Consider the following 17,286-nt stretch of genomic DNA (forward strand, 5'->3'; position numbering starts at 1 on the left):
ATGCACAGTTACAGCTTATTCAATATATATTCTGAGCAAGTAATTCGAGAAACTGGACTATACGAAGAAGAAGGTGGCATCAAGATTGGAGGACTCATCAACAACCTACACTATGCGACACTATGTAGGTGATGCAACCCTACTTGTGAAAGCGAAGAGGACCTGAAGTACTTCAATATGGGTTATACCTCAACGTCAAGAAAACAGAAATCTTTACCACCGGACCAAGGCATACATGATAGATAGAGAAAAGATTGTAATTGTTAATTACATTTTACTTGGATTCACAATCAGCACCTATGGTAACCACAGTCAAGAAACCAAAAGGTGTGTTACATGATGCAAACTTCCTGTCAGAGACCTCTTTAAAGTGCTAATGAGCAAGGACATCAGATGCCATTTGACCATGGGGAAACTTTAGGCACAAAGGTGGCCTCAAATAGTAAGCAGATCAGCACGTTTTCTGAGAGCTCTGCTTTGCCAAAATAGGTGTCAGGTAAAAGACACAGTTATTAATTTAGGAATATATTGTGTAATTTGTCAATATTATGCAAGGTGAAATGTGATAATTTTCTGGGTCTTGTCTATAACACATGAACAAAATACTTCATTAGAGTGACTATCAGTTTCTTAGTGCTGGTATAACAGAAATACCACCAGTGAATGGTTTACTAAACCATTTCGTTTCATCCAAGGTAGGAGTCTGAAGGTCTGAGTTCTGGGCTCTGGCTTTGGGGAGAGCCTCTCTGTGCACTCTGGGGCATCCTAACTTGACAAAGAACTTTGCTCACTGATTGTGTACAGTTTTTCTACCATCTTCATTTACTCCAGCTGTGATTCTTGACTTCATGTAGCCATTTACCTGAGTCAGAGTTGGTTGATTCTTGGTTGAAGCCATAGTCCAAAATGTACGAAGGATTCTGAAATCGTTTACAGCACTAAGGTTTTAAATCCAAACCAGTGGCTTTAAAGAATAGAACGTATGCTTAAGAAGTGGTTCTCAAAGCAGGTGAAAGTAGAACTCTGTGTATTTCTCATAAAGCTTGTTATTTCAAAAATTATTTTACCTCAGAATGCCAAGATTATTAATATATACAATGAAAGTTAAAACGGCATTTAACATGGAATTTTGTGAATCGGAAACAGCTGGCAAGGAATTGCTTTGTATTTAATGGCTTTTTGTCTTTTTTAATCTTTTTGCAGTTTTTTGAAGTACCTTTTGACTCAAACATGAATAGGACAAAGAACAGACCTCTAGTTCGTGGACAGATCAGGTAAAATTCTCACTATATATCTTTCATATTACAGAATATTGATTTATTTGTTCAACCTAAATAATTTCCTAGGTTTTTGGGTTTCTTTTTTTTATTTCTAAAGTTAAAGCAACATACTTTCAAAAGTAAAAATTATTGTGGTGCACAATAGTTGTCACATCAATATCTGCTACAAAGCACTTGAGATGTAGCTAAGTTTTACAGTTTATTATGGGAAAAATTTATATATTACTTTATTAGATTCAACTGTCAAATGTGGGCTTTCCTGCACTTACATAGTAACTGATAATAAAAACATTCTGTTAACACAAATTATTTTTAGTCAAGTCCATATAGGGTCACTGAAAATAGATATTTCTGAAATCTAACTTTTTCAAATAAACTTACATGTGTTTATGTGTCAGGTAAAGTACTGTCTCCATTACTCTCCTTTCTACCATATTCAGTTAAGTAGAACTAAAAGGCGTATGAATATTTTAATAATCACTAATGGTTAATAATTAAACATCTTACTTCCTGAAGCTTCTAAATCAGCATTTTAAAGTCCTAGTGATCTGTTCTCATAAAGATTGTAGCCTAGAAAACTATTTGGAGCAGTCTCTATATGAGGCAGTTTCTGTTTTTTGGGACCTAATGACAGTAGCAGTCTTTGTCCAGTAAATCCATCCCTTCATCTCTGGGAAGGCAAAGTGTATGGGTAATTCAGGCATAGTCACCCATATGGTTGTTGGCAATGGCTTTATTTCAAAGGTGAGGGAGCTACAGTATAACTCAGAAGGCCTTTAAACTTGCAACTTCTTTTCTTTGTAAGATAACCCATGCATGTAGGTTTTTAAGTGTTGTTTTACTTTTTAATAATAAGTTTTAATTGTTATTGTAGAGGTAAATTATACACCTGAAAAAAATAGAAATAAACTTTTTTATAGTACAACTATGTTGTATTGAATAGATTGTAGGAACTCTTCTGACTCTAGAGAACAAATCTTTTTATATTGAGGAGTATTTTTTAGGACCGAAGACTTTAGATCTTGCCAATTAATAATTATTATGATTATTTAGTAAAATATTGTATGCTACACATTTGCTTTTAAATGCAAAGTCATAGAGTATGGGGAATACTACACAGTTTAAGATCAGGAAAAGGGACATCAGGGATATATTCTGTCCCCACACCTGTTTAGTCTGTATGCTGTATGAATTCAAGAACATGGACTATGAAGAAGAATGTGGCATCACGATTAGAAGACTCACCAATAACCTGCATTGTATAAGATGACATAATCTTATTTACAGAAAATAAAGACATGAAGCATTTACTGAAGAATATCAAAGACTGCGGCCTTCAATATGGGTTACAACTCAACATCATGAAAAGAGAAATCCTCACTACTGCTCCAGTGGCCGACATCATGATAGATGGAGGAAAGACTAAAGTTGTCAAAGATGTCATTTGACTTGGATCCACAATCAGCACTCAGGTCACAGCAATCAAGAAGTTAAAAGACGGGTTGCATTCAAGAAATCTGTTTTCAAGGACCTCTTCAAAGTGTTAAAAAGCAAGGATGTCATATTAAAGACTAAAAGGTGCCTTTTCTAAGCCATAATGTTTTTTAACCTGTTTGTTTGCATGTCACAGTCGAACAGTGAATAAGAAAAACCAAAGAAAATTCTATTGTGTTAGCAAATTGAATATCTCCTGGACTGAATAAAGACCAAGCAAATCTATCTTTGTCTCAAAGACAAAAAGTACAGCCAGGGTGCTCTTAAGACGAAAGGATGATGAAACTTCATCTCACGTACTTTGGACATGTTATCAGAAGAGGCCAATTGTTGGAAAAAGATACCCTGCAAAAGAGAGGACACCCTCAATAAGATGTATTGACACTCTGACTGTAATATTGGGCTTGGGAAAGGCAGCAGTGATAGGATGGTGCAGAAAAAGGCAAGGCTGAGATTTCTTGTGTATAGAATTGCTGTGAATCGAGGTGACTTCACAGCATCTCACAACATAGAGTGTAGTGGGTAAGTCATCTAAATTATCCATTAGTGTATTTATTTCTTAACCTTAAACTCCACACAACAGCTATTGGCTGCTTAAGTAAAACACTTAGCCAGTTTATTTTTTAGTTTTCCTTTTTGGTATTGATTAATCTATCTTGATTTGGTATGATATATACCTTGTATTTCCTATACAGCTTTACATGCTACTTGACAATTTATTATGTGACGTTTGAATCCCTGTAATTATTAACAGCAATGTGTTACGGTAGAATTCTTTTAAAAGTCTCATACTAAAGACAGTAATTTTAGCTTTTGTGAACAGATTGGTTTGTGTCTATCCTTAAGATATACTGTAAACACGGAAACAACGTATTTTGTTAATTTTTCCAAGAGATTACTATTTACTTTGGAAAATATTATTGAAATAAAATTATATACTTAAGAGTAAAAGTAATGTAACAACACTTAAGGAAAGAAACATGCATGAATTGGTTCTACGGTGTTGAAGAGCTCAGGCCCTGCAGGAGCCCTTTACTTGTATACCTCCCCTGTTTCATTTGTGCGTGGCAAAGTGGGTGTAGGAGACCTTATAGAGGAAACAGGAAAGATTGTTGTTATTGTTGTTGTTGTTGTTATGAGCCTTCCAGTTGGCTGTGGCTCAAAACAACCCTATGAACAATGGATCTCAAACAGTCCCTATCCTGTGGAATCCTCACTGTCTCTAACACTTGAGCCCATTGCTACAATGACTGTACCAATCTATCTTTTTGAGGGTTGTTCTCTCTTTCACTGACCCTCCATCTATCTAAGCACCATGTCATATGCCAAGGATTGATTCTTCCTAACAAAATGCCCAAAGTATGTGAGACAAAGTTTTATCATCCTTGCTTCCAAGGAATACTCTGGTTTCACTTTGTCTAAGACAGACCTATTTGTTCTCTTGTCAGTCCATGGAATATCCAGTGCTTTCCTCCAACACCACAGCTCAAAGGCAGAAATTCTTCTGTCAACCTTAGTAATTATCCAGCTTTCAGATGCATAGCAGGCAATTAAGAAGATGATGACATGGATCAGATGTGCCTTAGTCTTTAAGCTGACATCATTGCTCTGTAGTACTCTGGAGAGGACAACAAATTTCCCCAATGCAACTGATCTTTTGATTTCTTGACTGCTAGTAACCAAGAGTGTTGACTGTGGATTGAAGCAAGATGAAATAATTGATAACTTTCATTTTTTTCCTCCATCTAACATGATGTTGCCTTTTGGCCTGATGGTGAAAACTTGTGTTTTCCTGACACTGAAGTATCATCCATGTTGAAGTCAGTAGTCCTTGATCTTTTGCCACAAGTATTTCAAGCCCTCCTTGTTCTCATCAAGCAAGATTGTGTCTTTTTTGATTAAGTTATTCTTGATTCCAGAAAGAATGAAGTATCATCAGATACTTTAAATAAAATAGAAAAATAGATAATGAAAGTTGTAATTAGTATAAATAGAATATAGGATCAATTACAGAATCACTAGGAAAGTTTGTCAAATTCACATACTTAATAAGTTTGAAAGGTAAAATTCATCTTCATTTCCTATGTCATCAGGTCCTTAATAATGATAAAACATTCAATGCACTGTTTACATTTGATTCTCACTGAAGCAACATGAAAAAGAAGCTGTTAAATTCTCCCAATATTTAGGAAAGGAAACTCAGACTCAAAAACTATAAGTAACTGCCTGCACAATTATTTGGCAGAAGTGGAAGAATTTGGTGCTGGTCCATTTAACTACAGAGCTTGAGGTCCTAAAAGGTACACATAACTATCTCTTAAGTACTTTTTTGCCTGTTCAAAGGATACCCAACTTTGAAAAGCCCAAAAGTTGCAAATAGAGATACCATTTGACCCAGCAATTCCACTACTGGGAATATACCCTAAAGAGACCATAAACTACATCCAAGCAGATATATGCACACCCATGTTTATCACGGCTTTGTTCATAATAGCAAGGAGTTGGAAACACCCTAAATGCCCATCAACAAACGAATGGCTAGAGAAGCTGTGGTGTATTCACACAATGGAATACTACTGCTGCATTGGAAAAACAAGGAACTCATGCAATATTATTCAAAATAGGTGACCCTGGAGGACATTATGCTGAGTGAAATATCTCAGTCACAAAAGGACAAATACTATATGGTGATACTGTTGTAGAATGAGGCTGACATCGGGGTCGGGGTAAGACTGAGAAAAACTGGATAAATTATGTTTACTGCATTGAAGTCTATGAGGGAGAGAATAGTTTAAAAGTAATATATTTTAGGGCATTATGATTATCATAGGAGTTTGGAATGAGGGTTGCAGAATGGAGTATGTGGGGTGGAGGTGGGGGTGTGCGGGGAGATTGTGTACCAATGAAGGAGTTTTTCTTTTGCTTTTTAAGGAGAGGAGCAAAGGGGGGGAAGAGAAAAGTGCAACAATGAATGAATGGAATTCCAAAATCTCTGTAGATGTTCATTGAAATTCATTTTAAAAATTATAAAAAAAATAATAAAATTACAGGAACTATAAAAAAAAAGAATAGAAGAGACTTAGTAATGATGTTAGAAGTGTATCATTAGCAAAATTTCTTTTAAAAAGAATAATAGCAACTTCTATAGCAGGTCTCTCATGTTGCAAGCTAATGACAAAAGATCAGAGAACAACTCCCTGAGAAAACATTTTAGAATATGTGGCCTTGAAACCAGTGGGAAGGGAAACACTCAGCCACAGATTACAAAGCCATGGTTGCAGCTTTTTTGGTTCAGCTTTATCGAAGAAGAAAACCAAGGTGTTAAAAAACAACCAAAGAGCCCGTGTTATAGGAGTAGTGAGTTATGGCCAGAGCCAGCATAAAGTATGAAAAGTGATCTGCATCACTAAATGTGAGCTAAAGGTTGACTTCGCTCCCTGGTGAGCCATGTAAGAGCTGGATATTATCCCTGTTGGCCAAGCAGAATTACTGATAGTGTCACCTAACGTTCTCAGTCAGTTTAAGTCTGGACCACTCTTTATGAAGGGGATGATGATGTTAATGATACTCACTGAATTTCCTTACTTTTAAGGCTATTTCTTACAAATTCCAAATGCTTGTTTTACCTGAAAGAGATAGCAAACAACATGTAAATTGAAAATACCGTGTATCTTCATCATTGTAATTCATACTGCTTCTAAATAACTTTAAAAAAATACACTCCTTGTTTTCCTACAGTTGAAAAAGGAATGTTGTTGTTGTTATATGCCATTGTGTCGCTTGTGACTCAGAGCGACCCTAGAGTCCTACACACCATTCTATCCTGTGCCAGCCTCGCCATCTCAAACACACTTATTCCCACCACCCCAATCACAGAATCGATCTATCTCATCGAAGGTCTTCCTCTCCACTCTCCCAAACATGATGTCCCTCTCCAAGGACCAGTCCCTCCTTGCAACATGCCCAAAGTATGTCAGATGAAGCTTCAGAATCCTTGACTCCAAGGAGCATTCCGGCTTCTAATCACTAAACTGTTCAGACATTTCTAGCAAAAAAAAAAAAATTACGGCTGTTAGCAGTGATCATGAGAAAGAGGTTGGGCTAAAAATGCCCTTTGATTGTCTGGCAGAGAACACACCTTGGAATTCATATGTTCTATATCAGAAACTCATATTGAAAGATGTGTAAACATGCTCTAGAAATCAAATCTGCAAACTCAAAGGTATGTAATGAAGATAAATATCTGACAGGTAAAATACTATTTTTTTTTAAAAAAAAAAGCTGTAATAGAAAACATCTCAGTCCTCAAGTATTCAAATGATCATCATGGGCCGAGTGGAAAATGTTTTCTAACTACCTCTGAGTTTGCTCAAATAAATGAATCTTTTTTGTGATACTTGTATCCTTATGTAAAATGGGATCATAATTCCTATCCTATTCATTTTATAGAATTGTTGTAAGTACAACAATAATCTCAATAAAACATTTACATGAAAGTGCATTCTTTTATATAGACATTTAAAATCTTAGAAATATATAGACTGGTTTACAGACTTCCATCTGTTTTTAAAATTTCCTTTAAAATATAAAGATTTATGACTTATCAGGTAATAGCAGAAGAAAGAAATTCATATTAGAAGAGGTGGAGAGAATGAGGTAAAACACTTGGCAAGTAAGAAAACTCAGAGTAAAAATTGTATGTATTTCCTTTATCATGGTAAAATTGATAACAGAAGTCTCTCAGGGGGACTAGGCAATGGTGGATTATTGAATCATTCATTCATAACTATCATCTCAGGACTTCTTATCAAAAGTACTGTGTATCCAGAGAAATATGCTAGTTTCTAAAGTTACAAAGAAGTAAAACAAACAAAAAATATGTAAAGGACATCCTAGGCCATTTTATAAAGCCAGACACCAGTATAGATATATAGGATATGTTCCATCTAGGTATTGAGAAGGCTACTCTAGAAAGAGTAGACAATTGTGTAGACAGGAAGTGAGCATTAAGATTGGCAAGAAAAAAAAAAAGAGAAATGTTTTAGACGTTAACTTGTGAGTAGACTAATAAAGCACCGGCATGCTTAGATACAAAGATGGGAGTGTAAAACATGTGTTTAAAGATGTGTTTTAAAAAAAGAACCAGCTGGACTTAGAGTGAAAAGTTGGTATTGAAAAACTTATATACCACATCATATCTGAGAATTCTTGCCAAATCTAATCAAGAGTGAGGAGACAAGATTCTGTCTTTTGGGGAGATAACGTTTATTAGAGAGAAAGGAAAGGCTTATGAGAGCGAAACAGAATGGGTCACAGCAAGGTGATTTGACCATGCAAGTCTGCCCTCTCTGAAGAGATAAAGTGACAGGCTTTTATTACTTCTTCAAAATGCTGAAGAGCAGTGATGTCAGTTTGAAGACTAAGATGCTCCTGATTCAGGCCATGGTCTTCTCATTCAGCTGCTCCACATTAGAGAGCTGGACAAAGAATAGGATGACAGAAAAAGAATTGATACCTTTGAGTTGTGATGCTAGAGAAGAGTACTAAATGTCTGATGGACTTCCAAAGGAAAAAACTGACATGTCTTAGAAAAAGTGCAACCAGAATGCTCCTTGGAGACAAAGATGGTGAAGCTTCATCTTTCATACTGTGGACATGTGGTTAGATGAGGCTACTCCTTGGAAGGATATCATGCTTGGAAAGATAAGAGGGTCAGTGAAGGAGAGAAAGACCCACAAAAGATAGATTGGCATGGTGACTTCAGCAGTGGGCTGTAAAATGTCACCAGTGGTGAGGATTGCACAGGATAGGGCAGGGTACAAATTGGCTGTTCATGGGATCTCTGAGTTGAATTCATCTCGACAGTAACAGCACCAAAAAACCTTACACACAACTATCCATAGCAGCATCGTTTATAAGAACCTGAAGGTAGAAGCAATCCAAGCACCCACCAACTGTTGAACAAATAACAAAATGCTGCCTATAAAGACAAGGGGATATTATTTAGTCTTAAAATTAGTGATGATATAGAACACACGCAAAAAAAAAAAAAAAAAAAAAACCCGCAAACGTGTGATGATGATAGAAATAAAACCTAAATAAAAGGAGAGATACACAATGTTCTAGGATTTAAAGACTTAATTAATGTCCAAATGTCAGTTCTTCTCTATTTTTTCTAATGAAATGTCAATAAAATTTCAACAGAATTTCATATGGTGGTCCAGTTGCTTCTGAAATTTACATGGAAGTCTCAAAGCTGTTGATATGCATTCCAGCTTGATTGAGTGCCATCAGGTTACCACAACTCATAGCGACCCTGTGAACAATGCCTTATTCTGCACCATCCTCACCGTCGCTGATATATTCTCCAGCCTATTGTTACAGCCACTGTGTCAGTCCATCTTGTTGAGAGTCTTCCTCTTTTCTCTGACTCTCCACCATCTTTCTCTGTCATTTTCCAAAGACTGGCTCCTCCTGATAATATGCCCAAAGTATGTGAGATGAAGTTTCACGATCTTTGTCCCTAAGGAGCACCCTGGTCGTTCTTCCCCCAAGACAGACGTGTTTGCTCTTTTGGCTGTCCATCCAGTACTCTGCTCCAACCCCACAATTCGAAGGCATTGATTACAGGAGAGGGAAAGTCTTCCTATGATTTAGCTCAAAGTTAGGCTGGCTGCCATTCCTTTATTATTATTACTATTATATTCATTTTCATGAAAATTTACAGAAATTTTAGATTTCCATTCATGCATTGTTGCACTTTTCTCCCTGCCCTCCTTTCCTCCGACCTGCCCCAGTTCGATCTTCTCTTTGAAAAGTAAAAGAAAAATTTTCCCTGTTATACAATCCCTCCCCCCCTCAAGTCTACTCCACTGTGCAGCCTTTGGCTGCCATTCTTAAGTGTTGATTCGCCCTACTGTATCTCCCTCCCAAACCTTACCCTCAGTTTCTGTGGGTCGCTCACCTCTCCCAAACAAACCCTACCTTCTTTACTTCTGTGCCTTTATGCCTATGCCCTTCTACTTATCTTCTTTTTTTCTCTTGTCTATAACTTTTGTTACTCCCTAAGGAGTGCCTCAAGTCTCACTTCTTTGAAATGTGCTTTTCTTATATGTACATGTGAGGCATGCACATAGACTTGTTAGGTGCCAGTGAGTCCAGCACGAGTCACAGAAGTCATATGAACAACAGAGATGAATCTGTGCCATCCTCATCATCTCCGATAACACTGCAGCCCATTGGTACAGTCACTGTGTCTGTCTGTCTTGTTAAGGGTCTTCTTCTCTTTCCCTGACCCTCCAGCTTTCCCAGCCTGTTCTTTCTAAGGACTGGTCCTTCTAAACAACATGTCCAAAGAATATGAGGTGAAATTTCACCCTCCTTGTCTTGAAGGACCACTCTCGTCCCGTTTCCTCCAAGACAGGTCTGTTTGTCTTTTGGCAGTCTATGGGATTTTCATTCAGTACCCTTCTCCAACGCCTTAACTCCAGGGCATCAGTTATTCTTCTGTCATCCTTATTCATTGTCCAGCTTTGAGATGCATAGCAAGTAATTGAAAAGATCATGGATTAGATCAGGCTCATTTTAATCATTAAACTGGCATTGTTGCTTTTTAGCACTTTGAAGAGATCCATAACAGCTGATTTCCTGAAGCAATAAATCTTTTAAATCTTGACTGCTGATGATGCCAAGGATGTTGATTGTGAATCAAAGCAAGAGGAAATTGCTGAAAATGTCAGGCTCTTCTCCATCTATCATGATGCTGCCTATTGGACCAGTGTTGGGGATTTTTGTCTTCTGGATGCAGAGATGTAATCCACATTGAAGATTGTAGTCTTTGATTTTATGCAGCAAGCATTTCAAGTCCTCTTCACTTTCAGAAAGCAAGGCTGTGTTATCTGCATAACACAGGTTGTTGATGAAGAATCCTCCATAGAGAAACTAGTTCTTCATACAGTTATCCATTATTTGTTTTAAAAATGAGTAGCAAAGTTAATGTCCAAACATAGCCCCAGATCACACCTCTGTTGTTTGCTCTGACCCTCTGTACTCATGGTTAAAACACAAAGCTGTAAGCCCTTCTTTCCTATTACCCACCTTTCCTCTACTGAGAATCATCTTAAAGACAATGATTCCGATGCCCAGCCATCTACATAATCTTTGCTTTTATACCCTCCTCCAACTCAGTAGTTCTCAAACTTTAGTGAGCGTGTCAGTTATTTTCCAGAGTTGTACGTGCATTCTTTACATGTATTTTATGGATGACTATGGGGACTTGAAGGATAATATTGATTATAATATATTTTCACCTTAGGGCTGACCTGAACAACCTATAATTCCACTATGCTTCAAGAAAATATATCAGTCTTATTAAAACTTCTGTTACCATTCTTAATGCCATTTATCTTTCTTTATACTGAGCTGCCTTTTTTCTGTGTCATTTCAGATGATAGGTAAAGTAACCTTAAATACATTTCACAAACAAGTAAAAGTAGGTATGTTTAGGTAGACAATCCACTGTGTTTGATGTAGTTACCATAATCATAGACCCTATGTATTTTAACATAAGAATTTTTTTTTAGAATAGAAATCTTTTCAACTAAAATACCATTACATGTGAAGAAAATCTATAGAACTGTATTATTCTTTATTTTATTTTTCCAAGAAGAATAAAGAGAACAGTGCTTAACTTTCAATTATCTATTGATAATAGAAGATGCCAATTCTATATGTCTATCATTTATAATTTTTTTTTTTAAAGTGGTTGGTTGACTTTGGAAAAAATGCTATTTTTGTTCACTAATGGGAAGAAAAAATATTTTTTAACTTAAAACATTATGCTTCATTTTCTCACAACTGCTCCAGACTCATTAGCTATTCTGGTTGTCTGTTCCAGAGAAAACTGTTGCCTGACAATAATTGCAAGTGGTTAAATAGAAGCATTCTTTTGCAGCTTCTCTTTACCAAATGTAGTTCCTGTGGAGACACTTGACCCCATGGCTTTCTGCTTTTTACTTTAGCTCCAGAGGCTTTATGGTAGAATTATTTATCAGAGTCTTTAATGGCTTGGGGGCCACTTGATGAACTTGAGTACACTGTACATCACATCACATTAGGAAACATCCCAGATGCACATGGATAAGCCCTGGAGTCATGGTGCATTTGGCTAAAGAGCTCTTGTATCTGCGTCTGAGGAAGTCCGAAGAGACGTTCTCCTGAGCAGTCATAATGGACCTGCTTTAACCTCTGGTATCAGTGCCTCACCTCAGAGTTTATCCCTATTAACTGAGAGCCAAACCGCTTTGTTCCCTTTCAGTCAAACATAAGCACAGGCCCAGAACAAATTAAGACAGCCACAGCATCTGGTCGTCAGACACATACTCCTATAGTCTGGTAATTCTGTCATGGGGCAGAATCAAGAAGTGGTTGAACTTTAACACTTCCCGACCCTCCTTTTTTATATCTCTGTTAGTAACTTCTTCCTCTCCTGCTCCCATTTATGTGGCTGGCAGACCCCAGTGTCCTTGAATTTTTTTCCACTTGATAAAACTCCATGTCTATTTGCATCTCTGAGTCTCTAGCTGGTAAAATGGACTTACTAGTTTTGAGTGGCCAAGGAGATATTGTTGTTGATAAATGCTGTTGAATCAAATACAACTCATAGTACCCTGTGAGTAACAGATTGGTCCTATCCTGTGCTGTGCTGCAGTCACTGTGTCATATCCCTGCTATTGCTTTCTAAGCAGTACCCCTGCTCTTCTTAGAAGGATACGAGGCAGTTTTCCACAGCAGATTCTAACTACCAGAACCTACTACCTATTTCTGGAGGATTTGGGGGAGGTCCTTGGGAGCATCTTAGGAGCCTTGATAACATGGTATGTTAAGTGTTGGGCTACTAGCCAAAGGTCAGCAGTTTGAATCCAATAGCCAATTCCATTGGAAAAAGATTAACCTGTCTACTTCTGTAAAGATTTACGACTTTAGTTCCCCAGTGGATCAGTTCTGATGGCTGTGAGATTTTAAGATTTAAGGAAGTTAATCAAGAACTGGATTTTTGGCCAGGGGCCTATTACAATATCTGTCCCAACCTGGTGGTGCCTTTTCTTCTCATTTGGACAGATGGCCCTTCTAATGTAGAGAAATATTACTTCCTGAACCTCTAATTACCCTTCTGTTTCTCCTCTCTCATGACCCGACTTCTGGAAAAAGTGACCTGCTCACACTTACCCAGTTGCAGTTTAGGATCCATCCTCATGACTCATCTCTGTTTTCTCCTGATCCAGCTTTATTTTTCCATATCTGCACATTGACTCTTCAGATCCCTCTTTTTCTCTTGACCTGACTCATCATCGGAGCAGCACCCTCAACCTTAGCCCTCGATATCTTCCAGCTGATTTCTCTGTCCTAATCCCAAAGGTTTGTGAGAGAAACCAGAATCACCCAAGCTTAGATCAGACCATCAGCTCCAAGCCAGTCCCTAGAAAAAGGGGTTTTCTAGAGAAAGGTGTTGGGGGAAAAAATGAAGCATAAAGGTTAACAGCAAGTAAATGAGAGCTGCTGCATTTCTGCCATATGTTGTTAATTATTCAGTCTCCTCAACGAGATGGATTGACGCAGTGGCAACATTGGGCTTGAGCACAGCAGAGATTGTGAGGACCGTGCAGGGTGGGACAGTTTTTCATTCTGTTGTTTGTCCAGTTGCTGTGAGTTGAAGCAGGCTTGACAGCACTTAACAAGAGTCGTTGTTGTTGACTACTGTCAAGTCAGAACTGATGTTTGTCGAGTGGCTATGAGTTGGAGCAGGCTCGAAAGCACTTAACAAGTGTTGTTGTTGACTACTGTCAAGTCGCAACTGACTTCCCGTGGATTTTCAGAGGCACTTTTACACGGGAGGAAACTGCCCGTCTTTCTCGCAGGGAACAGCTTGTGGATTCGAACCAACAAGTCCCACGCACTGAATGCTTCCTCCACTTACTCTAAATTTATACTTCTACATGGTTTTGGCTTGTGCTTGGCTCAAGGCCTATTCTGTTTACTAACATTTAGCTATAATGCACTCCGTATTCCTAACACACACACTGTGGCAGAATTTTTCCATCCTTAATAATCTAAATCCCAAGGAGGAAAACCTTACCTTTAATATTTACGGAGAATTGTACAGCTGTGTACCTGTCGGTATCCTCCTATTTTCTGTAGCTGTCATTTTGTAAATGTTTCCTGGTTCTGTCAAAGTTGGAATTTTCTGTTTTATGTTCCCCTTGCTGTTTTCAAGGAAGGCAGAACATGGGAACATCTTTAATCTGCCATTCTTTCCTAGTATATTTTACTCATATTCTCAAGTATTAACTGTTCTAAAAAATATTAATCTTTAACTCCCTTCTTTTAGTTCAGTCTATCAGGAGCTTCTTGATTGCCTATGTAATAAAACCAGCTTTGTCAGTACAACATATTTTGATTTTTAATGTTTAGAAGGCTTATAACCTGAGTGGAAAAAGTTAGCCAAATGCATAAAATGCTTGGCGGGCAGGCCATGAATTTGTCTTGAATGAAATTAATAACTTAGTATAAGACAAACTCTGTGAGGAGGTTAGAAAAGATGTGGGTAAGAACTGGAGTGGACTGTAAAAGCTTTTTTAAGAAATGGAGCCCAAGCTGGCTTTTCTTCATTGTTATTTTGAAAAGCATCTGTGTTTTGATTATATGTCCATTGGGTTATCTATTTCCCAGCTTTCCTAATGCTGAAAGGGAAATCATACATGTCAACATTAGTTTTTCCAACTTAATGGATCAGATAAGAATGATCCATAACTTATGGGCTTCAGGTATGGGTTGTAAGCAGGAGAGACTGAATGATAAGAGCAGTGTGTGAAAGGTTATTTAGTAAGGATAAATTAAAACACTTCAAGTAGGAGTCAGCCAATACCTGGTTTTTGACTGAATGGCAAAGATTGAGTTTTAGGAACGAAATGAATGGATTGTTTGGTTGGCATTATTAACGTAAAGAACAGGGTTTAGTTTAAGTATTATAGGGATTTACAGGAGACATTTTTCAAATTTACTGAAGGTTTTACCAGTAAGCACTTAAGTGAATGTAAACATTTTGTGGGCTGCAGGGGAGCTGTGAATATTATTCATCACCCCGTCACACTCATTTAATACACACGGACCCGGACTACACTGAAGCCCTGCCGAGTTTCCAAGGATTGTTATGATTAGTCTCTTGGTGTATATATTGCAAATGTAATAAGAGCATAAACATTTTATAAGTATGGAAATTTCTTTTTTAGAGTTACTAGACGTTTGAAGTGGCACAAAGAACAAATTTGGGTTCAACTTTCTAATACTAGTACTGTTATAGGGAACTTTGTTCTTAAAACCATTTATTATCATAAACCTTGGTGTCAAAGGCAGCAGACAAACCTTTGCACCCATATTCACACTTATACTGACTGGTTAAATGAGAAGAATTCAAAATTTTCTAAGTTGGAGTTTTATTATTCTAAGAAAAAGCTCTTAAGCAATTTTGATGCATCATTCCCTGAAAACATTCATGAAACACAATCTTTGGGGCAGGGTGGAGATTAGAGAGTTAGAAATCATCCATTCCCATGTCCTTCTCTCTAGAATTTTCCAATATTCTAATAAGTATGAAGCATTAACTACCATAGTGACCTATCACTTATAGTCACTTAAGAAATATGTGTTAAAAGCAAACAGCTTTTACTAATAATCTGGGATCATTTTGTCTCATATTGTCACCTTTTTTCTCTTCTTACAAATAAGATGATGTGGAAAGATTTAGAATAATTAAGGTTATTCTGTTGATCAGGATTATGTGACTGTTAGTTCTAATGCCACTGGTATTAGAGTCTAATACCATTGATCTTAATGATAGTTCTAATAGTAAAGATTTAACTTGACCAACATTTTTCAACACCAGCTTTAGGTATGAGACTGTAATTAATTCAGAATAACTGCACTAAAACTAAATGTGATTTGGGGGACTTAGCAAACGGGGCCAGAGAACTTGAAGACTGGTATTTAGCCTAGCCATGGGAGGGAGGAGAGAAGGTCAAGGAGAGATTTCCTTGGAGAAGTTGTATTGATGCCTAGGGTGGGTTTTTGAGGATTAGTAGGAATTGGCCAATCTAAGGGTTGAGGAAGATGCTTGAAAGAGAAAGAGTTGCTGACACAGGAGATGGAGAAGGGCAATTATTGGGCAGAAGAGCTTTATGAACAAAGTTAAACAGATACTTTCTTCATAGAAGTCCTTCAAATTGCAATCAGCAGACCAGATCTTTGAGAGACATTTTTATTTGGCTTTCTGTGCTTTCCTATAATTTGCATTACTTTGTTGTTGTATACCATCCAGTCAGAACCAACAAACAGCTGACCCTCCAGCAGATTTTCAGATACAGTTTAATCTCACAGGAGGAGATTGCCCAACTTTCTCCCATGGAGAAGCTGGTGGATTTGAACCATGTACCTTTGGTGTGACAGTGCAGCTCCTTACCACTACACCATTATAGCTCCCTGCATTAGTTTACCAACATTTAAAAATAGAAACCTAGATTTCTAATATTCATTTGTACATTCCTCACCACCCTTGTTTTTAAGTAGTTCCACTGCACATCTCTCTATTGCCCACCTGACTCCCACCAGTACTTACATTTGTAAACACTGTTGCTGCCCCAGGGGAGCCAAAGCAGGGAAGAACTCTGAGCCCTGTGGGCAGCGGCATGTCCACATACTTCCCAAGGACTTCCCTACATTGGTAGAGTCTTTCACACTCTAGCCTCATTTTCTATAAATTGTGTCTTAGTGAAGCTTTACAAAGACTCTTTAAAATTTATTGACCCTAATTTTATCTAGGCAAATAAAGCTGCTTTATAGATTTCTAAAAATTAAAAATGTCTGAGCTCTCGGATATTAAGAACTAAAGTGCTTGGCTCACCAGGGGGGAAAAAAGACAGACATGTGGGTCCTTTGAGTATGGCAGTGCTTGACCAGGGCTGGTGGGAAGGAGGGCCAGAGAAGAAATCTGTATGGGCTGTGTCCTCAAAGAGCTCGAGAAATCCAGTAAGAGATCATTCTGCACCATTAGGAAGTTGATTCTCTTGGATGGGATCAGTCATTTCTTTACTTTGTGAATTCTGGATTCTTTGTGCAAGTGTCATGTCCTACATTGAAGCTGTGTACATTATCATGATTCACAATTTATCATTTACTTTTCCCTGAATTAGAAGACTAAACCTCAGAGGTCAGTAATGGGGAAGGGTTCATTTGAGCTTTGTCTTTGCTTATTTAAGGCCTGTCTTTCTGATCCTCCTTCTAAGTTAATAATGTTCTTTCCATCTGTTATCAAAAATTAGCCCAGCTCAAACGTACTTTTTCCCTCCTTGAGGTAGGCTGATTCTTATAATATGGCCACCACCACCCCCCCATTTTAAAAATAATCTTTCACTGGCATCAAGTTGGGATTGACTCATAGCTCACTCTCCAAAGAGTTTTA

General features: G+C 37.6%; 1 protein-coding gene across 1 annotated transcript in view; it reads left to right on the plus strand.

Annotated features, from left to right (window-relative positions):
* LOC102859956 (protoheme IX farnesyltransferase, mitochondrial-like) overlaps positions 1 to 17,286 on the plus strand; it is a 147,518-nt gene that overhangs the window by 98,524 nt on the left and 31,708 nt on the right. Inside the window, exon 5 of the mRNA XM_006901553.1 lies at positions 1,204 to 1,274. Coding sequence (XP_006901615.1) covers positions 1,204 to 1,274 — 71 coding nt within the window. The remainder of the gene's footprint in view (positions 1 to 1,203; positions 1,275 to 17,286) is intronic.

The sequence above is a fragment of the Elephantulus edwardii genome, unplaced genomic scaffold (genome assembly GCF_000299155.1).
Source record: "Elephantulus edwardii isolate Elephantulus edwardi_28Jun2011 unplaced genomic scaffold, EleEdw1.0 scaffold00330, whole genome shotgun sequence".
Classification (NCBI taxonomy): Eukaryota; Metazoa; Chordata; class Mammalia; order Macroscelidea; family Macroscelididae; genus Elephantulus; species Elephantulus edwardii.